Genomic DNA, 24,936 nt, shown 5'->3' on the forward strand with positions numbered 1-24,936 from the left:
TACATAATTGTAATGTGTTAACACTAAAAAGATGATGCATCAGATCTACTGTTTCAATGAGAACCACCTAAGACAATCGAAAAACTACTGCTCTTGACATTGTAGGTCTTTCTACTTTAGGAACAGAGGAAGGGACAGGAGGTACTGACAGGTAGAGGACTAGTGAGAAAGAGTAAGAAAAGACATTTGGAGGTTCCTTTTGGTGAGGGAACAGAAGAGGTGTACTAGCTCTGCAAAGGGCGATAGTTACAGGACCCACTCCTGCTGGCCTCCTGAGGGCACCAAAAGACTCTCTCTGCTAGTCTTTCAGGCTTTTGCCCTTTATCATGGGCCAACCAAGGAGTTATGGGCCTGCATTTTTGTTTTTCTGAGAATAAAATCATGAAACTGGAGTAGGTAATGAGGTACTTGGCTAATGGCACTGAATGGAACTCCGGGAGAGCAACAATGCGGAGGAGGACAACCTGCTGGATTTTCTGACTACCTCTGCTCTCAGGTTTAATTCTAATGTCTGCAGAATCAGAAGAGCTCAGCAACAGAGAAAATGTGCCATCAAGGGATCACACAGTATCAGGTGACTTGAAATTTGTCATCTTTCGATTCAATTTATGTTCAGCAAAGAAAAAAACACATTCTGGAGGAAATTATTGATAATAAACAATGCATTTTTATAATAAGAGGAAAATCAATAATAGTGAGTAGCAGGATTTGGTCAGGAATACATATAATTACGGTCTGGCATGCTGTTTATTTTAGCTTTTACAACAAAGCAAAGGGTTTGAGGAACCTTAGGAGCATTTCACAAGTCTCTAGTCCAAAAAACAGTTTAAAAGAATTTCATGGCACATACAACATGCATCAAATACTCTGTATTATTTAATAACTAAGATGCTGTATCATTCTTTTCATGGTTCACAATCACACACTCATCTTCTTTCACTTGAGAAAGCCCATTCATATTAAGGTGTTTGAACAAAAACCAAGGAAAAAAACCCATGACCTTATTTTTACTAATGATTTTTGTTCTGATGAGCTATACTAGGGGTCCTCAAACTACGGCCTGCGGGCCACATGCAAATACAAATATTGTAGTTGTTCCCGTTTTACTTCAAAATAAGATATGTGCAGTGTGCATAGGAATTTGTTCATACTTTTTTTTTTTTAAACTATAGTCCGGCCCTCCAACGGTCTGAGGGACAGTGAACTGGTCCCCTGTTTAAAAAGTTTGAGGACCCCTGAGCTATACATTTGAAAGAATGATTCTCATTTGAATAACTATAGAGAAAGCAAACTGTAAATTTTCAATCTGTTACCAACAGGACAGGTTCCTGGGTTAGACTGTATGGTGCATACCTATATTGTGAGAGGGGTTATCTGGTCTGAAGCATAATTCCTATTTAAGATGGTGGGAATTTTGTTTATTTCATCATTAGCAGTGAGTAGAAAGTGGGCATTGTTAAGGCTTCAGGAATTTTCCTTTAAAGTGGCAATCTATCAAAAATGTGAGCTGGGCAAACCAAGTAGATCCCATGGAGATGGCTTGAGGAACTATTTCTAAGGCATCAGAGTTCTGAGAAGGGCTTTCTCTTTTGGGTTATGACATTCATTTTACAAGCCTTTCTTAAGATGAGGCTTGAAAGGATATTCAATCTGTATTATATATAAAAAGATTGTTTTTTATATGCATGCTGTGTATTTGAAGTATAGTTCAAACCTATCCTTTATAAAAATAAGGAAAATAATATCAAAATATTTATCTGTAAAAAGAACATGTTTCTAAAGAAATCACCACTAAAGTTCTCTTGATACCACTGAGGCAATGTTTGATTTGATCATTGATTTGATCACTCCCATCACTTATTCAGAGAGTTGGAAGTAAGCATGAGAGAAGTTTAAAGTGTAAACTCGGAACATTAATCTTAGCTCCATATGAAGGCTAATTATGGGCAATTTCTCCACCAGTGCAGAGAATCACCTGGAGCAAATATTTAAAAAATGTTTCTCTTATAAAATAATTAGAATTTTAACCCAATGCATGATTCAAGTTAGAAAACCAGAGGAGTTGAAATATTTTAATCACATAGCTGTTTTACCTGATTCTAACCGATACACACACATATATATTTTATGTACTTAAAATTACTTCTGTACTATGGTTCCCAAACAGGTTTAGGAAGGTACACGGTAGAAGCTGTAAGGATTAATCACTGTGTCTTCTGGCAGTGTTCTCCGTCAGAGGGTCGGGGAAGGCTCTCTTGCTTCTTCTAGCTTTGTGAGGATCCACTGTTGTGAGGAAATAAACCAACATATGCTTACTTCTATGAACTTGTAATGAAACTCAAAATGTACTGAATGGAAATATAGAAGTGGGCTTCTCAGTTTAGTTAGGTGTATAATCATAGCCAATAATTCAATTTATCTTATGTAAGAGATCATTTCCTCACTTAAATGGCTCAGATGGCTCAGGGTCAATGGCACTGATTTTTTATTTAACAGTAAGAATAATGTTGTTTTAAGGTCACTGAACTGGCATGTTCATCTTTAGAATAAGAAAAGTAAAATAAACCATCCTGAGAGAAAGGGTAACTTGGCAGCTGAGCTAACTCAGGCACAGTGTGCAAATTACGTATGCAGAATTCCTTCCAACCTATGCCGATTCTGTCCCACAAACCTTCATCATCCCATATATAGGATTCTTCTAAGAATAAGTACATATTCTACAGTGGGTAGGAGTAGCATAGCAACATTCTTGAGCACTTTAGGTGTTCTCATAATATAGTATTTTCTATTTTGAAAAGGTTTGAAATCACATAGAACATATGTAATGCAAACCTTTCTATCAATAATGTCTATAATCATTGGGCTTGTGTGACTGATAAAAGCCTTGGAGGTGACACTGGGTCATCCCACTATGAAACACTTTGGCAGAGGTATCTGTGCTTCTTTACCTTAGTAAGAACCTAGTGGGAATAGCTCTAGGATGAGGAGAGAAAGAGAACTGAGCTTAGTAGCCTTTTCTGGATGTTTCCAGCAGAGCTGGAAGATTAAAAACAAACTTTCTGGGACAAAAAAACATGGTGACAGAGATTACATGGAAAACGTATTGCAGAGCAACTGAAATAGGTGGTAATGCTCTTCAACAATGTGAAAGATGGCCTCAAAGTCACACTGTTATCATTCTCCAGTCTGTCTCCCTGTTCCAGGCAACAAACATTGAGGTTCTAGTCACTTTCTTCCTCTTTCTTTGTAACTTGACCCCTTTCAGTTATCTACTGGTAGTATGCCAGTGTGGCCTTGTATCCCAATGGCTGGATGGAAAATTGCACGGCACATGCTAAATGGTCCGAGGTTCCTAGTTTGGGGCCCAGATGTGAGAGTGAACCGGTAAGTAGTCACACCCAGTCAGGACCAATGCAGTATGAGGGCAAGAGGCCCAGGGATTCAGTAAAGGAGCCTTGTGTTCTTATAAATTTCATGACACAGTGAGTACAATTCAGTATCAGAAATAGCATCTTAGTTTGATTAACAAGGCAGATAATCAGTCCGTAGTCTTCCTTTTTTTGACAGTACACCTCCATGTAACTGCCATAACCCCTAACGTATGCACAGCGCTTTACAGCTCACATAATTCATATTTTTCGGCAACTGAGGTTAAACGACTTCCCCAAGGTACCACAGTCAAGAAGGATCAGAACCTGTATTCCGACCTGGATTTTCTGACTACAGGCTTGGCTCCTTCTGCTATGTGCCAGGCTATAGCAATTGTTTGTAAATCACCATAGCTACACAGAGGAGGAATCTACAATGTGGGGCATCCATTCCTGCCGGAGCTGGTAGATTAGCATTAGAATGAAATAATTTCTTTTGTTTGACTTTTTCACAAGTATTACAGTTAGGATTTAAAATCAGATGGCGCCATTTGACACAAAAAACAAGTAGGTGTGTTGAATTCAATCTAATGAAAAGCAGTTTTGGCGAAATATTATCTAGTCACATATATTAAAACAGTCAAAGCAGAAGAACAGCCTAAGTGCCCGTCAGTAGATGAATGGATTAGAAAACTGTGGTACATCTACACGATGGAATACTATGCTACTGTAAAAAGGAAGGAACTCTTACCATTTGCAACGGCATGGATGGAACTGGAGAGCATTATGCTAAGTGAAATAAGCCAGTCAATGAAGGAAAAATACCACATGATCTCACTCATTCATGGATAATAGAGACCATTATAAACTTTTGAACAATAATAGATACAGAGGCAGAGCTGCCTCAAACAGATTGTCAAACTGCAGCGGGAAGGCCGGGGAGGGTTGGGGGGCAGGAGGGAGGGGGGTAAGAGATCAACCTAAGGACTTGTATGCATGCATATAAGCATAACCAATGGACATAAGACACTGGGGGGTAGGGGAGGCTAGGGACTGTCAAGGGCGGGGCGAAAAAAAGGACACATATGTAATACCCTTTGTAATACTTTAAGCAATAAAAAAACAAAAAAAACAAAAAACAAAAACAAACAAACAAAACTTGTCTGCCTTAGAAACAGCCCAGCTTCCAGGACTATGAAAAGCAAAGATGCTGTTTACATAAGAGAACCGTTATATTTACCCTAGCATCTTCTGCGGTCTTGAAGTTAATTATTTTTCCAAACTCTTTGGCATGGAATACAGACTTCACCCGTTCCTATAAACAGAATAAGTGACTTCATTAAAAATGAAAAACCAGTTGTAGAAATATGATAAAGAAATGACATGTAGTTTTAAAAACTGGTGCTTCAAGCGTCCATTTTACACAAATCACACACCTTAAAAAAAAAAAAAAAAAAGCCAAGAATGGGAAATCAAGAAGAATCGGAAGACAAATGGAAGAAAGAAAAGACTAAACATTAACACATCCATTATCACTAAACCTAAGTTAAAACGCCTTAGGTGTGATGTTATAGCTAAAGCCATAAAGGGTTTACACAAAGGATGGGAAGGAGGTAAGTTTAGGAGGAGTGCCACTGTTTTTCCCTCCAAAAAACTTTTCAGTGGTTCTTGATATCTGGCCATGGAATAATGATGATTTTAGCTCAAAAATGATATATACATATGTGTGTACATGCATACATACATGCACATGATTATGGGTGTGTGTGCATGTTTGTATGTATCCATGTAACTTCTGACATTTTAAACCACTCATTGAATAAGAATGTAGCTAAGGATCAAAGAAATCAGGGTGGGTCCAAGATCCTATATGACAGTCTTCCAAATTTTGCACTCCTTCAGTATTCTGTTCAGTGTCTGTGGGGAGAACTGCCTCATATACATACTAAAGATTAGAGGGACAAACAGAAATGGAATTCTTGAGGAGGAGGTTGGTGTTTAACTGCTATTAACTAAGGGTAGGGTCATAGAAGAGGCAATGTGGAGGTTTTTACTAGTCTAACAAATCCTATAAGTCATTCCAATATCCATGCAAATATAGACTCCAAAAGAAATCAGATTCTTTTATTTTTTTAAAAAAGGATGACTACTAATACAATGTCTCAAGAATAGGTAGAAGCACAAGGGAATACCCATACGACTGTCAGCTGATTTCTCAACAGAAACTTTGCAGGCCAGAAGGGAATGGCAAGAAATATTCAAAGTGATGAATACCAAGAACCTACAACCAAGATTACTTTATCCAGCAAAGCTATCATTCAGAACGGAAGGTCAGATAAAGAGCTTCACAGATAAGGAAAAGCTAAAGGAGTTCATCACCACCAAACCAGTATTATATGAAATGCTGAAAGGTATCCTTTAAGAAGAGGAAGAAGAAAAAAAAAAGGTAAAGATACAAATTATGAACAACAAATATGCATCTATCAACAAGTGAATCTAAGAATCAAGTGAATAAATAATCTGGTGATCATAATAGAATCAGGGACACATAGAAAGGGAATGGACTGACTATTCTTGGGGGGGAAAGGGGTGTGGGAGATGCGGGAAGAGACTGGACAAAAATCGTGCACCTATGGAAGAGGACAGTGGGTGGGGAGTGAGGGCGGAGGGTGGGGCGGGAGCTGGGAGGAGGGGAGTTATGGGGGAAAAAAAAGAGGAACAAATGTAATAATCTGAACAATAAAGATTTAATTTAAAAAAAAAAAAAAGAATAGGTAGAAGGGGCAGGGGGCGGGGAGCGAAATCAAGGAGATAAGAAGTTTATTCATGGAAAGAGAAAAAAAAATGGGAAAAAAGCCAGGAAAGCAGTATAGGCTAGAACAGGATCTAACAGCCACTCTTCTTTATTTCATAGGTGGCCACAGGGCCTTTCATTTTCTGAATGAATTAGAGAAATTCTCAACGGGAAAAGTTGGTCTAACATCCCCCGGAACTAATGTCTGGTCCACTCCCCCCACTCTCTGAACTGAGTGGTAAGATTGGAGAAATGCTCTTCACTGGCTATGTGTAGGGAAGGACAGTTTTGCTCTGGAGGCCAGCCCAGAAGACATTTGCTGCTTCTGCCTGCCTGTGCCCAGTGCCACTACTCCATTAAGCACTTTCTGAATCTCCTCTGGGTAACTATTTCTCACCTTCTCTCACACCAACACTTCAGACAGAGCTGACCCTTCCTTCCTGGGATTGATTTAGGAATAAGCAAGTGACCAAAGGTGCCCCAGTGTGAAGCTTTCATTCTGCTGAGCTACCAGGACAGAAGCCTGGAACTTCCCTGGCCATCCTGTCATCAAAAAATAGCCAACTCGAGAATGAAGCTGCCACTGAAGAAAGCAGAACCTAGAGATGAGGGTGGCGCAGAAGAGGAGCAGGAAAAAGGAACAGAAGGCAGGGAGAATAATTGCTAATGACATCATTTGAGCATATCTAAGTTATAAGATAAAGACTTAAGACTTTTCACTTTACATGAGTCAATTAAGTCTCTCAAAATCAAAACAGAACAAAAATAACCAAGAAAAAACTTACCTCGGTTGAGTCACAATATTTCCCAACACAGTCAGTGCCAAAGGGGCCCTACACATATGTTATTTTTTATCACATATACCTTCTATATTACTATACCTATATACTACTACATCCTACAATGCCTCGTGCAGTGGTCGGCAAACTGCGGCTCCCAAGCCACTTGCGGCTCTTTGGCCCCTTAGTGTGGCTCTTCCTAAGACTTAGGAGTATCCTAATTAAGTTAATAACAATGTACCTACCTATATAGTTTACGTTTAAAAAATTTGGCTCTCAAAAGAAATTTCAATTGTTGTACTGCTGATATTTGTTTCTGTTGACTAATGAATTTGCTGACCACTGGCAGTGCAATCATTACAACTTACAATGGAGTCTCTATTGATTTCCCAAATGACTAGAAATTCACTGTATTTTACATGAACACCCAATGCCAGGCAACGTGCTAGCTGCTGGTAATCAAAACAGAGAAAGAAATGGTCTTTGCCTTCAAGATTATAACTGAATTGGGATAGGAATGGGCTAAGAATATCTATAAAAAGAGAAGGAACTATCAACTATCACCTGTTATTTTGCAAGTGTCCTTTTGTGAGATTTTCAAGGAAAACTATTCTCCATGGCACTGCTAGGGATTTTGAGGTATGCAAATGATTCTCTCATTTTGGTGTCTTGGACAGCAGTGAGAGGGTAAGGTTCTATTACTGAATATAAAATAAGGACCCGGGAATGTTGTTGTCAACGTGTAGCATATTTCTTCTTGGCCTACCTTTCTTTTCTTTAAACCTGCATAAGACAGCAAGTATAAAGGAAAACCATAGGAAGACAAAGCAACATCTATAAAAGAGAGGAAACTTACAAAAGTAAAGAGGACTATCTCAATGCGCTATGTTCAGTTCTAAGTTTTAAAAAAAATCTATTCAACGTACCTTTGCTTCAATTCGCAATCTTCTTCCATGAACAATGAATGGCTCTTTGGTAAACTCATCAAAACTGTACTGCCACTCACATGTAAGCTGTCCAAATGTTCCTTTTGTTACAAACAATACCCCACTGCAAAAAAAAAAAAATCACTTTGAAAATCGAGACTCTTATATCCAACAATATAATAATATCAGGATACACATTCTTTTCAAGTGCACACAGAACATTCACTGAGACTATATTCTGGGTCATAAAAAACCCTAATGAATTTAAAAGAACTGAAATCTTATGAAGTCTGTTCTCACATCATGATGAAACTAGAAACCAATTAACAGAAAAATATGAATATTTCTAAATGTTTAAAAATTAGCATACTTTTAAATAATCCAGGGGTCAAAATATCTCAAATGAAATTAAAAAAATATTTTTAACTCAATGATAATGAAAATAGATCATAACCAAATTTGTGGGCTCCAGCTTAACCAATATTAGTGGGGAATTTATAGCATAATATACTTATATTAGAAAAAATAAAGTAGATATAAAGTCAAATATATAAGGTCTTTTATGAGAAATATAAAATATTTGCAGAACCTATTATCAACCAATATTTTGGGGAACTTTCATGTCATCAATACTTTAGAATAAACACTTTTATTACTCAGGCTCCATGTAATATGTTTACCAACCTACAACAGAAAGAGGCTTTTAAAATTAATTATTGTTTTCTTTCATTTGGAGGGAAAAAATAAAGCAATGAAAATGCATTCTATAATAATTCTATTTAATCCTCCCTTCAAAGGCTTTTCTTCCCCAATTCTTCCTTCTGGTTGAGACATCAATTGCAGGTACAACCAGAGGTTTCTTTAAGTAACATATACATTAAGGCATTGAGATAAGAAAGAAATTTACCTTTTGGTTATCATTAACATATCTGTTTTATTGATCATGACATGGGTAAAATATTTGTATTTTGCAAATCTTCCATTTTCTATGACCTAAAAAAGGTGAGAAAAAAATCAATAATTATTCCTATTGTAATGTAAGAAATCCCTTATGATCTTCTAAAACCATTTCTTAATGGGGTCAAGTCATTAACATATTTCTATAGTAAATATATCATCAGAAAACTGAATATTCACAAAATAATTGCTCCTACTTGTTTAAAAGCACCTATGTGCACTGCTTTATTCAAGATTACTCAATTGTAGCTATACCAATCTTTAATGCTGAATTTTTAAAAGAAATCTTAATACCTTACAAACTCAGAGACATAAGTTTACTATTAAACTATCACATTCATTTTATCTTGGGAACTATATTAGTATTTGATCATATCTATACAAAAACACATGTAAACACACATATTTAAATATATGTATCACATAAATTACTATTAACTCTCATCTTGCCCCTTCCCTGGAATTTTCCTACCTGCCTTACATATATGCTTTTCTTTCTCAATCTCACAACTCATCTATATGTCCCTCCAACCATCTGACCAGTCGCTATGATGTGCACTGACCACCGGGGGCAGACGCTCAATGCAGGAGCTGCTGGCCATTTACAAAGAAACGACACCGCAGAACTGGTGCCAACAGAACAACACTTGGCTTCCCCCAAGTGGGACACAGGCCCTGCCACCACCCCGGAGAGACAGCCCACCAAATCGCAACCAATGCTGCTGAGACCCCATGGCACAAAATGTGGCCCATAGCTCAGCCCAGCCCAGAAATGGTGGCTGAGGGCGCCAGGTAATGATGTCACATAGCAACACCCAGCTTCCTCTCCCTCGTGAGTAGCCTCCTTGGAGTTTCTTCAGCCCAGGAACATGACTTGCTTTATAGCCAGGTGCAAACATTTCAAACTTTAACCAAATGTCTGTGAAGCATTTTCCCATCTCATTTGACCCTCACAGAAAAAAGAAAATCCTATTTTCTTTTCATTAGCCGGAAAATGGACATTTATAAAGTTTAGAAACTTGAACTGACTGAAAAGAAGAAATGGTGGACCTTGAAAATGACTTCAGGTTTTCTCACTGCGCAGAATATAGTCAAACACTGCTGCAGTTAAATATTTTACCCTTTGTTCTCCCTGCATGATCTACAATAATAATCTGCTTTGTGTTGATATTTACTGACAGTTACCTGAAAGAGAAGTTGGGGTGCTTCACTGGGCTGGAAAAAGTTTAGCTAAATCAGAAAGCAGGTCTAATTAAGCAAGTTTATTCTATATCTATAAAAGGTTAAGCTGACTTGCGCATGCATGATACATAGAAAGCTCTTGCTGGCACCAATCGTACACGAGTGTTTTGACCTGTCTTTGTCGAATGTGAATTTGGTTGACACTTCCATTATAAACGGCGAATAGCAATATTAAAATACTTCTTCTAAATAATTTCCTCTCAATGTGCACAAATCTGGGCCACTAGTTAAAAAATAAGGAGCAGAGTATTTCTGGACACACAGGGAACCCCAGAACCTAGTTAACCTATGCACTGGCCTTTAAGTTTATTTTCAAGACCAATAAAACACTGTCAATCCATGACATTTTCAACAATACTCTGTTAGAAAATTATGTTCCATGAGGCCATATATATAAAACTAAAAGTATTTAGCCTAGAAGAAAGGTAATGAGTGACTTCTTAATCATCTTGGTAGAGAAGCCTGATAGAATAGTCTTCATTTCTATTGGAGACAGAAGTTAAAACGATGACAAAAACAAAACAAAACAAAACAAAACAAAACAAAACAAAAACCCAACTACAACAGCAGGGTGAGGCATACAAACGACTTAAATGGAAAAATTTCTAACTTTAAATTTTATAATATTGAGGAAAGAGCATCTTTACTATTTCTTGTGGTAGGCAGGACAAGTAAAAACAAATTTCTTGAATTACAAAAAAAGGGACACAACCACAGATTCAGAAGAAAGTAATAAGAATTATTAGATCACAAATTATATAAATAAATTTGAAAATAGCTTGGTGTTGGTAGAAGTTATAGACATATCATAGAAAGAATACAGATTCCAGAAACTGACCAAAACACACATAGGACTTTATAAAATTCTATATATACAAATATAGAAATTTATGAAATCAAAATAGCATTTCAAGTTACTGGGCAAAAGCATGTATTATCAAATAAATGGTGTTTCAGGCAACTAGCTGGCTAAAGTTGGATCCCTACTTCTCCCATATACCAAATTAATTCCACATGGTTTATTTAAGCATATAAAGCAATAATATAGAGGTACTAAATAAAACATTTTAATAATCTTAAAGTGGGAAAGGCTTAAATATAAAATACAAAGTTCCTAAAATTTAATGTAAAAGAACTCCTAAGTACATGAAAATTAAGTACTGTTAAATGGCAAAACAATGAGTAAATAAACAGAAATAAAATAACACAAAACCCAAAAAATGTTTGGAAAACATTTTTCAATACAGAGTTATAGAGCTAATTTCATAATGAAGAGAATTCTAGGAATATGAATAAACCAATGTAAAAAAATGAGTAAACTAATAGGAAAATGTGTAAAGTCTATTAACAGGTAGTTCAGCAAAACACAAACAAAATGTGACCAATAAACATATGAGAAAACCTTCAACTAATTTCAAAATAAAAAACTGCAAATCAATTAAATGTACCCTTTGAGTCTCATTTTATGTAAAAGTATCCCAAGATATACATATAGAAATCTTCATGGCAATATTGTGTTAAAAGCAAAAAACATAAATGTTAATTAATAAGGGACTATTTAAGTAAATTATAGTACAGCCATATAATGGGACATTATGCAGTAAGGAGAAAAAGGTAGACGTGTGTACAGATATAGAAAAATATGCCATCTTGTGGAAATACTGAGAATGAATGGGGGAAAAGCAGAAACACATACATGTATACTTATTTATTGTGCACAGAAAATTTCTGGAGGGTTGATAGTAACACACCAATCTACTCATTGCACTTATCTCTAGGTTTCCAAAGAAAAATAGTGGAGGTAGAAATGAAGCTTTATTTTTAACTTTATATCCTTTTGTTTCAGTTTAGTGGTATTTGAAAAGAAATTAGCTTAAAAGTACATACTTTCTTTTGTTTTATATGGCCAAGTTTTAAAAGCAAGAATACAAATGTTGATCTCAAGAATATCAACTGCTACTAAGAGTCAAGAATCTATATATCCCTATTTTAACAAAAATAATGTTATTTCATGACAAATTTTTAAAACTAGCCAGGTTGCTAAATCTTCTTGCTATAATGTAGATCCATATAGCAATTCAATAAAAAGGTTTCAAGTTTTTAAAAAAGGAATCTATATACCCCATTAAAAGATCTAAACCTTTAAATCAATTAAAAGCTATGGTTCAGCCCTAACTGGTTTGGCTCAGAGGATAGAGCATTGGCCTGCGGACTCAAGGATCCCAGGTTCGATTGCGGTCAAGGGCATGTACCTTGGTTGCAGGCACATCCCCAGTGGGAAGTGTGCAGGAGGCAGCTGATTGATGTTTCTCTCTCATCCATGTTTCTAGCTCTCTATCCCTCTCCCTTCCTCTCTGTAAAAAAAAAATAAAAAAAAATCAATATATATTTTAAAAAAATAAATAAAAGCTATGGTTCAACTCTGACCTCAGTAACTAGCTTCTATTTCTTTTTTAAAAAAATTCTTTATTGTTTAAAGTATTACATTAGTCTCCTTTTTCCCCCATTGACCTCTCCCTGGCTGCTTCCACCCCCAGCACATGCCCTCACCCTCCTACTGTCTGTGTCCATTGGTTATGTTCATATGCATGCATACAAGTCCTTTGGTTGATCTCTTATTTCAACTTTAAAGGCCTGATGCATGAAATTCATGCACTCATGTGTGTGTGTGTGTGTGTGTGTGTGTGTGTGTGTGTGTGGCGGAGGGGGAGGGGAGGGACCCCTCAGCCCGGCCTGTGCCCTCTCACAGCCCGGGAGCCCTTGGGGAATGTCCGACTGATGGCTTAGGCCCACTCCCGGCCTAAGCCAGCAGTCGGACATCCTTAGCACTGCCATGGAGGCGGGAGAGGCTCCTGCCACCGCTGCTGTGCTCACCAGCCATGAGCCAGGCTCAGGGTTTCTGGCTGAGTGGGGCTCCCCCTGTGGGAGCACACTGACCACCAGGGGGCAGCTCCTGCACTGAGCATCTGCCCCCTGATGGTCAGTGCACATCATAGTGACTGGTCGTTCTGCCGTTTGGTCAATTTGCATATTAGCCTTTTATTATATAGGATGGTGTTAAGTTTGGGCACTGCAGTTGAGCCTGCCTCACATCACTTTCCACTTTTCAGACCCAATGTAAATCGAATCTAACCTGAGCATATATGCAATCAAACCAATTTCAATAGTCACAATAGCATCTAGTATAAATAAAAATTAAAAAGTCCAACAAAGTCGTTCATGTGATGTTTTTCTGGAGTTCATAAAAAAACTTTACCTACTACACTTGAAAGATGGACATTATAGTCCAGGCTATTCCTAAACATAAAATGAACTGTATTCTTTGTTATTAAAATGGATATACAGGTGTTCAAAAAGTGTATAAACACTGTAATAGCTGATAGTTCAATTTTGAAAATGAAATGTATTTAATAAACACTGCCTTTATTCAAAGTATGTGTATACATTTTTTGGGACCTCCTATATTTGAATAAATGTCAAAGGTAACTACTTATACAGTAAAATTTTGCTGGTCAGTCTCCAATACAAACATGTGAATATGGAATAAGAACAGCACTATGAGCAGAAGATAGAACTTCAGAACTAAATCCCATAGAAACATGAGAGAGAATAGCCCCCTCCTGCTGTAGAGTCTACAAACATCATGCTTTGGTAACAATTTCCTGACTTTGTAAATTCCTTGCATATGAGGCTTTATAATTTTCAGAACGTCATTATATATTTATGGAGGAAAAAACAACAGAATTTTAGACCTGAAGAAATGTCATAGTACATCTAAACCAATCTTTTACTTTTACACGTGAAGAAATCGAGGATCAGGTAAGTGTCTTATCCATCTAATCCAGCGGTTCTCAACCTGTGGGTCGCGACACCTTTGGGGGTCAAATGACCCTTTCACATGGGTCCCCTAAAACCATCGGAAAACACATATTATAATTACATATTGTTTTTGTGATTAATCACTATGCTTTAATTATGGTCAATTTGTAACAATGAAATTGGGTGTCACCATAACATGAGGAACTGTATTAAAGGGTCATGGCATTAGGAAGGTTGAGAACCACTGAAATCTTTGTAACAATCTTGTGTAGTTCGTAGAGCTAAGTGACTTGATTGGGGTCATAATGTCAGTTGCAAAAGTGGGCTCAGAAAAGTGGTTTATTTCTAATTCCAGTGTTTTCCAGTGTGTCATGATGTCTCCTCTTATGGTGTCAGTCATGTTTTCCCATGGTACCTCAAAAGTACCTTCAATATTCCTGGGTGTGGGGTGTTGCTGAAGTAGACTGCTAAAGCCACTTAGGCTGCCTGTTTGGTTCTTTTAGGTTAACAGGGTCCAAACAGTTTAGTGTTAATATACTACCTTTCTCCATCCCAAACAGATGTTATGTAAGAATTTTACTACTAAAATAATTTGCGATACCCTTTAAAATAAATGAACTAGCAAAACTCGGGCTAGGAATCACTGTGTAGAGCCTTTGCATAAAGACCAAGATTTGGCTGAACTATCAAATGATTTGGCTGAAGTATCAAGTACTAGCTAGTACTTTAGATATGTTAGCCTCATTTAACATGCAATAATGTTAAAGGAAAAACAATTTTTTCCTTATTCATAAAAATATATATGAATTACCTATCATTGTTTAAGAATCTTAAAGACATAAACAGAGAAACACAAAGGTAACTGCATTCATTACATATAACTGTCAGAATCTGTAGATAACAATTCAAATGTATGGTTATTGCTCAAAGAATCCCTTGTTTTGCATTAGAAAAGATGCATACGTAAACCTTAGTTTATTAGATATAAATACATGCAAACCAAATTGATCATGAGCTTAGAAATGCACACAAAGTAGGAACTTGAAAGATGGTGGTGTCAGGGTTATCCTCTGCTAATACCTGCACTTCCTGTCAGGTATGCCCCAATACTTTAGGAAAGACAACACAAGCTAGCAAGTATTATGCAGAAAACATTTCTAACTCTCAAATCATACAAACACTATGAAGTAGCAGAGTGATACGACAAAAATATTTCTGGAAAACAAAGTAAAATATGAATAGATAGATATTAGGAACAAACCACTAACATGGGAGGCTTAAAATCCCAAACAATATCAAGTTGTCCTTCAGTATCCACAGGGGATTGGTTCCAGGACCACCTCCTTACTACTAACACACAAAAATCTGGCAGTGCTCACGCCCCGTATCTGTGGGGTCCACATCCAATGAGTCAATTCAGTGTGGTTGGTGGAACCACCAGATACAAAGGGTTCACTGTAAAGTGCTAATATTAGTGGGAAATATATTTAATAAAATTGGATAAAGGAGAAGAGGACATAGTTTGGCTAAAAACAAAACAAAATTTGATTAGTAAGTAATTTTTTAAAGATCATGGGGGATAAAAGGAAAATGAAATCCATCCAGATAAAAGATAAAGAACGCTTTCAAGCAAGAAAATCTACTGGACAACAAATAAATGTTTTTATAGATTGGTTAATTTAATATTCAGGAGATTATGGATAAAGAGAAAAAGTTAGGAATAGATTATACGAAAAAATTAAACTTACTTTTAAAAAACAACAGAATTCAGGCAAGTAATTATAAATTAATATAGTAAGTGCTACTATTTCTTAATTGTTTAAGAAGTAGTCAACTTCTTCAAGACAATCTTATCTTTAGAGAAAAATGTAATCAGTAAGTGTAACTTCCTTAGAGTTAGTGATTAAAGGTTATGGATAAAAATGGTTTACCAACTCACTTCAATGTGAAAGACTGAAGACCATGGCCAGGAAAAACAGGCATTCAACCAATCTCCATGATCAACTAGTAGAAATCCATTGCCTCAAAGCTCAATGATTTCATATACATAACAGCATAAATGTAAACAAGAGTGAAAAGTGATATTTAGCTTATTCCATGAGGCAAGTTAGTTAACAATAACAAACAAATCTCATTGACTGTCATCAAATCTGAAGAGGAATTAGCCCTTAATTACTCCCCCATACCTTTGTCTCTTCCCATGCTAATGAATTATTTCATTTGGCAAACAAACTATTATCTATATTGACAGTTTAGACAGGGCAGGAAAGCTGAGCACAATTCTGTAACATAAAATCAAATAAAATAAACGATTCCTTAACAAATGTGAACTGTCATCAACTAGTCAACTAAAACAGTCTGGAGAAAGGGGAAAATTATGTTCTTGACATAATTATGTGCACTGACAACAATAAACCATTAATTAACCTACCTAATATGTTCTAGAAAAAGGGCCAAGAGGTGAGTTAGAAATAATAATGTAAGTGAATAGTTACAAGAGTCTCTCTAATGAACCTCTATGAGCATCATTTATGACACATGATACTAAATATACTTGAAAATAACAACATTTCTTATAAAATACTATATAACTTGGAGAAGTCCAAATAACTGAGGTTTTATTTTTTTTATTGCTCACCAATTAGTGTGTGAAGTTGTCCTGGTATTTTAACTAAAGTATTCTATTAATCTTGAAAGGAAAAAGGATAATATTTAAATTACTTTTATCTTGGTGAAGAGGAGACAAATGAGGAATATAAATTTACACAATGATGACCAAGAATTAGCATCAACTGGTCTTCATCAGGAATAACAAAAACATAACAAGTTCTTATTAGACATTGTATTAATAATTATATACATTACTTCATTTGTTTTAATTTCAGCACCACCACCAACGTACTCTTATCTTGGTGTTATGTATCTCAACGTCAGGAGACTGTTAACTACAATAATTAACTCTATCTTACAGTTTGGAAACCAGGGTCAGGCAAGCATAATAAAATATTAAGCTAATAAGAGGAAAGGTTGGAATTGAACTCAAGTTTACTTGCTTCCAGAATCCAGGCCTTGAGCCACAGGTTATTGCTGCAACTTAGATAATTTTACTGTCAAGATAAACACAGAAGAAATGTATATATTCCAGTAAATGCAGTGGGATTCCATTTTTACAACTCATTGGAATATGGGTTCAGATATCTCACGAGCTGTATCTTGTCTCTGGCAATGCTTCAATTTCATTTAATATGTAGAGATCGCTCTCTCTTTGAACGATTGGGCATATTTTATGTGTCTTTTGATTCCTACAGTTCCTCAGAGCCTCACATGATACAGCTAATCAACAATTGGAAATGAGACCGTTAAGATCCAACATTACAGGGTTGGACCCTTAACACGGCATGTGTTATATTCCCAGTCACCAGAATAATACAGCTCAGTATGATTATAATCTCATGAGACGAGCAGGAATTTTGACTACTCTCTTCAGAACTGTAATCTTAAGATCTAGAAGAGTGGCTAATATATCACTAATAGTTTAACAAATACTTGTATTAAAAAAATACATGGCATTAAAATTTTTCTTGTGATCGTATAAACTATGCTACCAAATCATCCAGCGAAAATGCAATTATACATATATAATTATAAATTTACTTTTTAAAAAATTCCTTGATTAATTTATTACGAATGTGTCCTTATCTCCACATTACTCCCCATCCCCCCCCCCACTCATACCCTCATCCCACTGTTGTCTGTGTCCATTGGTTAGGCTTATATGCTTGCATATAAGTCCTTTGGTTGATCTCTCCCTCCTTACTCCCACCCTCCCCTGCCTTCCCTCTGAGGTTTGACAGTCTGATCGATGCTTCTGTGTCTCCGGATCTGTTTTTGTTTATCAGTTTATGTTGTTCATTATATTCCACAAATGAGTGAGATATTTATCTTTCTCTGACTGGCTTATAAATTTACTCTTTTGGCAATTTTAAAATTCAAAGTAGCCTGGCAATTTATTTCAGAAAGATTAACTTTACATGAAATATCCAGTCACTTATTCTTGTATTCCAACATTGTAGATTCATGAGATCTCTACTAAAATAACTACCTAGACCCGAAGTACCACAAGATATCTAAAAGTATTTAAATTTCTCCACATTGGTTTTTATAAGGGTCTTTAGGGTTAATTTTCACTGAAAAATTGGCGTCAAAGTTCATTAAAGTCATCATCAATAGTAACCAGGATAGCAATTTCATTTGGATTTAAAACTAAAGACTCTTAACTGACAAAGCATACACGGTGCTTCCTTTCATAGATAACATTAAATTTTGTTTTTAGATGAAAGAGGATTCTAATTTTGTAGGAAAATAAATTGTTTCAGTTGACAAAAGAACAACCTTTTTTATAGGATATTTGGCCAATAACAAAATAGACTTTTCATACTTGCACTATGGTAGTATTGTTAGAAAAAGTCTGAATTAGCTTTACTTAACCTCAATTTATATTAAGAATCTCAGTGCTGTCTAAAGTAACCAGGGAAAGTTATAAGGCAGAGAGTTCAACACATGAATAGTGAAGTCATGTGTTGAGTCCCAAGTTACAATTTAGCACCTTGGTTAAATAAAGGTTAAAACTAATACTAAGTCAAAACTAATGCCTATTGCAGACTTTTAGCTCTATTTGCACATCCTCAATATGAAGAAAGACTCAAGTTCAATCTACTTGAGCTTAATATTTCAGAATTTCTTTTAAAGTTAAATGTATTAATTTTTTATTTCAATAGTATTTAACCATCCTTAATAAAGAAATGCAATGATCTTAAACTTTTGAAAAGAACTAGGAATCAAATGAGTCTCATTCAAGTTACTGAATTAAAAAGGAGAATTAAATTCATTTTACACTTGAGATGAAGAAAAACTGGAACCTCCCTTAAGTGGAACTACTGCTTCTAGAAAAAGACATGATTTCAAAGTCTTTTTAAAAAATATACATATCTTTTTATTGACTTTAGAGAGAGAGGAAAGGAGGACAGAAACATCAATGATGAGAATCATTGATCAGCTGCTTCCTTTACGCCCCCTATGGGGGATTAAGCCCACAACCCAGACATGTACTCTGACTAGGAATCAAACTGTGACCTCCTGGTTCATGGATCAACCCTTAACCATTGAGCATACCAGCCAGGCCATCATTTCCAAGTCTTATTCAAACAGTATTTTAATATAATACTGGGATGTTCAGTGGTCAAAATAAAGTTTGTGGGACTTACTACTAAATATTCAAAATAATGGGACTCCAAAAATGATGTGTCAAAGACTCTCCAAGAGATTTCTGCCAAATGAATAAATGACGTATTAGAATTGTATCCAAGTTGGATAAGTAATCTCCATTCCCATGTGATCTGCTTTATTGGAGATGCTAAGAACTTTAATGTGCCTGGACAACAGAGTTTGGCTCTCTTCAGTTTTCTCATCCCATTCAGAAGTATACTTCTGCAGAGGAAGAGTTTCAGAATGAAGAGTGAAGTCCAATATGCCTTTGTGTCTGCTAGTTCTTGTGCACTTACTCAAAATCTCAGATGAAGCCAGGAAGACACTCTGGTGATCTGACTGCCTATGGTAAGCCCTTTTTCCAGGTCAGTTGTAATTCTCCTCCAGAAGTAAAAGGGAAAGACCACGTTGGTTGAAGGCAGTTATTGTCCAACTGCTACTAAGGCAGTGTTTGAAGCTAATTATAAACATCTGTCATTTCTGAAAGAAAAGAAATATACAACAAACAAAAACAGCCTCCCTCTGTAACAACTTAGATCATAGCAACTATGATGTATTTGTCAGAGATGTAAGAGATTCGAAGAAAACATAGATCAAATTTTTAAATACCTGAAATGGTTAATAATATACTATCCCTACAGGACAACCCAGCTGTCAATACTCATACACAATGAAGGAAGAACACAAGGGTCGTGTGTATACACCACACACACACGGGCTAGAATTTATTTTTATAGGTATAAAAATTTTACTGGCTATTTATGTATTCCAAAAATAAAAACCAGATTTCCCATATTAGAGATGACTCTATATATGGGTCACTTTTTAATCTTTACAAATTAATAATTGTTTAAAAAATTTACAATAAAATATATATAATAGAAATATATTTGTATCATAATCACATTAATAAGCAATTTTAAAATGAAATAAGCCATCAATGGTGGGGAGACAGGATGACATTTTTCTTTAACAATGTAGAAAATAATTTAATTTTTAAAAATTTTGATGTCTCTTGTAAAATACTAAAATCTTATATTATGAATAGTATTAGCTGATTCATAAGACGAATTTAGCTTTATCATGAATTATGGGTCTCTAACTTTTTAACTTAATAGAAACCCCAAGTTTTATTGAATATATTCAGAAAATCTTTGTAGACATGTAGTTAACAGATTATTTATAAACTAGAGGCCCAATGCACGAAATTCGTGCAAGGGGCTCAGCCCTTGTAGTCACAGCAGCTTGCCTCAGCCCTTGCAGCCCCAACTTCGTCCAGAAGGTCATTGGGAAAGTCATTTGGCTGTCCACTCTAATTAGCATATTATGCTTTTATTATTATAGATGATAATTTATGGTAGAAAAACAGCATACCTAATTAAATGGATATACTTAGCTAAATCTGTGTTTTTAAACACAAATAATGATTAAAATATTTTGAATGTTCAAATATTTAAGCATCTCTAAGGTCCAGAGGAGTGGCAAAATGCCATTTAGTAGCTATATGTTACCATTTCACTGCTTAAAATATGGATATGCAATGAAAAAGGTTACATTAAAAACTAACTTTACAACATTATTAAATATTTATTTTAAAACTGATATTTGGAGGAACACAGTTACTATATATATGGGTTGATCTGAAATAATTGGAAATAAATTTACCACACTGATTGAGAAATAATTATGGACATGAAAATGGTCTATCACATTAAAAACCATAAATAATTACATCTGACAATCATAAAGTATTCTAATTATCTCCCTAACACAGAAATATTTGAAATTATTTTTTATTTTTATTACTGAAGACTTTCTATAATGTTTCATATAGCATTGCTTATACTTACTGTACTTCATGAACTCAAACATTTGTTCACTGAAATTACAGATTAATGATCTAAATATTTTTAAAAATATGTTTTTATTGATTTCAGAGAGAGGAAGGGAGAGGGAGAGATAGAAACATTAATGATGACAGGAAACATTGATCGGCTGCCTCCTGTACACTCCTTACTGGAGATCGAGCCTGTAACCCAGGCATATGCCCTGAGGGGGTTTGAACCAGGATCTCCTGTTGTATGGGTTGATGCTCAACCACTGAGCCATGCTGGCTGGACTGACATATTTTTAATTGATCTCCATGTATCCCAAAGGTACAGAGATAGAATAATAAATAAAACTGACATTCTTTTACATATGCATTCCTATGTTCATCACAGTGTTTTTTACAATAGTTAAGACATGGAAGCAATCCAAATCCATCAATAGACAAGTGGATAAAAAAGTTGTGGTACATATATATAATGAACTGTTACTCAGCTATAAAAAGGAAAGAAATCTTGCCATTTGCAACAGTGTGGATGAACCTAGAGAGCATTATGCTAAGTGAAACAAGTCAGTCAGAGAAAGGCAATTACCATGATTTCACTTATATGTGGAATCTAAAGAACAAAATAAACAAAATAGAAAGAGACTCATAAAGAGAAAAGAACAGTGGTTGCGAGAGGGGATGGTGGTTGGGAGCTGAGTGAAAAAGGTGAAGGGACAAGTACAAATTGCAGTTACAAATTAGTCACAGGGATGTAAAGTACAGCATAGAGAATATAGTCAATAATATTGTAATAACTATGTATGATGCCACGTGGGTACTGGAAATTGAGGGGAATACTTTGTAAAGTATATGATTATCTAACCACTATACTATACACCTGAAACTAATACAAAATAATGTTGCATGTAAACTATAATAAAAAATAAAATGGACATTCTTTTTATATACCCATCATAAGTATTTTGTGATCTAAATGAATAATCTGTATATCTTTAGACACCATAGGATCTTTAATATTTTGGGCCTATAAATTATAAATTTGCAAGTAAATATATAAAATAAAAAACAAAGGCCTGAAGGAGCAGTCGTAAAAGGTACTCAAATAACATTTGAGATGGTTGTTTCTAGTCTTCCTCCCATCAATACAGAAAAGAATAATGCAAAATTTGACCACAGGGTTTAAATCTGACAAACCAGTATAGTAGCTACTATAGCAGTCATCTTATGTCTTAAGTGTATATGACGTTTGGATAGAAATACAATAGCAAATATATCATGCTGAACATTGATATCCTAGTCACAGATCAACAATGGTTCCATCTGTAAATTTTAATAACATGACTTTAAAATCACTCAACACTGCATTGATGATAGGAGCTTGGAACTATTTCAAAAAGTTTGCAAAAATCCTGGTTATCTACACTAATAAAAGAGAAACATGAAAATTGGTGTCACTCTGCTACAACCACCAGCCAGAGTGACTATGCAAATTAACCCAACAAAGATGGCAGTTAATTTGAATATGCAGGCGCAGAGTGAAGAATGAAGGCTCCAGTCAGAGTGAAGACTGAAGACTAAAGACTAAAGACTAAAGAGGCTTGGCTTCTCCACTGCAGTGGCCTCACTGCGGCCGGACCAAAGGCCTGGGTCCCAGGTGCTGGAGGAAAACTGGTGCCAGCAACCAGGTGAAGGAAGGCCTATTGAACAAATCTCTTCGTGCAGCGGGCCTCTAGTTTTAAATATAGAAACACATTGATATTTATTCTGACTTCCTTTTCTATAAGGAATATTGAAAGTTGGCAATATTGTTCTGGATTTAGATTTCTTTTATCTATATGCAATGTGAGCACTAATTAATTTTATTTACAGGCTTGTTTTAAAAACTTATCCATGGTGACAGGTATCCACAATTTCAGGTAAATTCTTCTTCCCGCCAGTTTTCAATGTTACTCAATTGTCAGGTAGACACAAGCAAAATAAAGAATGGGCAATTATTAGCTTAGAAAAGAGAGAACCCTTCTCTTTTCCTACAGGTAAGCCATGATAACATTGAAATTCCGGATATAAATAAAGTCGAAGGACATGAAAAGAAATGGAATTACAGACTCTCCCAAACATAGCTTTCTCAGTAGACTTTCTTATTAGATGGATTCTTCCACTTTAAGTTTCTAATTATTTATAGAACCATTAACAAACAAACAAAAGACCTGTTCATCTCATTAAAGTCTCAAACTTGAACTCTTTTCTGTACATTAGATTAGGAATAAGAAGACTTTTTTTTGTCTAGGTCCTATTTCTCCATTACAAAATCACTGGTGTAAAACAAAAAACTCATTTTTTATATATTTGATAAGGAGTAAAATACATTTTTTCCAGGTCCTAAAACTCCATCAAGAACACAGTGGTGTAGCCCTGGCCAGTACGGCTCAATTGGCCAAGTAACATCCCATGCACCAAAAGGTGGCCAGTTTTGATTCCCAGTCAGGGCACATGCCCAGGTTGCAGATTTGACCCTGGTTAGGGAGCTACAGTAGGCAACCTATCGATGTCTCTCTGTAATCGACAAAAACATGTTAAAAAAAAAAAAAAAAAGGAACATATTGCTGTAAAACCAGGTTGGAGAACATTCGGCTTTTAGTATAAGGCCTGCTAAATCATTTGGTCTGCCCTGCCAAAGGCATTAGGAGTTAATAAGTAAATGTTTGACCAAATATAGTAGGCTGATTTTTTAGCTAATAATCTTGTATGACCCACAAATTATGTTATAAATATCCAAATGGATATTTGGCAGAAAAAAGGTTCCCCAGCCCTGATGTAAAACAATCAAGTTATCCTTGGTCTTAAACATTTCCCTAATAAAAGGAACCTAGAGAGCATTATGCTAAGTGAAATAAGTCAGCCAGAGAAAGGCAAATATCATATGACTTCACTTATATGTGGAATCTAAAGAACAAAATAGAAACAGGCTCATAGAGAACAGAATGGTGTTGCCAGAGGGGATGGAGGTTGCGGGTTGCGGGGGGGGGGGGGTGGGGGGGGGCTGGATGAAAAAGGTGAAAGGACAAGTACAGATTGCAGTTACAAAACAGTCACAGGGATATAAAGTACACCATAGAGAAGATAATACTTTAATAATTATGTATAATATTTTTAAGAAACTATGTATAATTACTTTTAAAAAAAATAATACCTGTGGTCAACTTAAAAAGATTATTTCTCTGTAACAGGAAAACACAAAGAACAAGGGCAATTATACTATCAAAGAACATATTTCACTTCTAAGAACTAAAACTGAAGAATGATGAGTCCTTAAGACCACAAGAACAAAGTTTACTAGTGGCTAGAATATTGTTTTGATCTTTTTTATTGTTTAAGACATTTTAAATAAATATAATCCTACTTCCAATTTTCTTTTCATTAAAATGGTATGTCACTGCTGAAATATACAGAACTTTTTCCAGATAAATTCCAAGGATCTTTAGGAAACCTGTACCACAGAATTAAGTGTGACAGACCCACCACGAGAAACTCAATTTAACACGTAGTTTAGCATTTCTCCTATAAAAAACCCTTATACCTAGCCAAGTTGGAATGTAAGAAGATATTCCTCAGGCATACACAATACATAACACTAGGCTGCATTCTTCACAGCTTCTAGTAGAACCAGCAGGCTTCTATTTTGGCCAACGGTGATAGAGTAGTGGGTGTATGACAAATACAAATGGTCTCTGATACCAGCAGTGACTATTTTAATGGACACTGTTTTCACATTCACTTATTCCAAAAAATGGCAAGAAAATTACTCTGATGAAAACAATAATTAATTTCTTTGTTATTCACATATTTCTTAGTCCTAGTACACATGATCTTGGTTTCTATTTAATTTGAATGAAAGCTAGGCAGGTAGTAATTTCAAAAGAGCTTCCTTTTCTATAAGCTCAATACTGGAAAT

General features: G+C 35.6%; 1 protein-coding gene across 4 annotated transcripts in view; it reads right to left on the minus strand.

The window, feature by feature from the left end:
• Positions 1-647: 647 nt before the first annotated feature.
• Positions 648-24,936, minus strand: part of VPS13A (vacuolar protein sorting 13 homolog A) — a 196,918-nt gene continuing 172,629 nt past the window's right edge. For 2 of the 4 annotated variants that reach the window (XM_036330768.1, XM_036330767.1), the window contains 4 exons: positions 8,775-8,860; positions 7,868-7,991; positions 4,609-4,683; positions 648-2,283 (listed from right to left, as the gene is read on the minus strand). In XM_036330768.1, the coding sequence (XP_036186661.1) occupies positions 2,233-2,283; positions 4,609-4,683; positions 7,868-7,991; positions 8,775-8,860 (336 nt within the window). In that variant the 3' untranslated portion in view covers positions 648-2,232. Of the gene's footprint in view, positions 2,284-4,608; positions 4,684-7,867; positions 7,992-8,774; positions 8,861-15,824; positions 15,915-16,523; positions 16,575-19,446; positions 19,631-24,936 lie in introns of those variants that run through there. The other 2 variants (XR_004971254.1, XR_004971255.1) reach the window with 2 other exon arrangements.

The sequence above is a fragment of the Myotis myotis genome, unplaced genomic scaffold (assembly GCF_014108235.1).
Source record: "Myotis myotis isolate mMyoMyo1 unplaced genomic scaffold, mMyoMyo1.p scaffold_m19_p_12, whole genome shotgun sequence".
Classification (NCBI taxonomy): Eukaryota; Metazoa; Chordata; class Mammalia; order Chiroptera; family Vespertilionidae; genus Myotis; species Myotis myotis.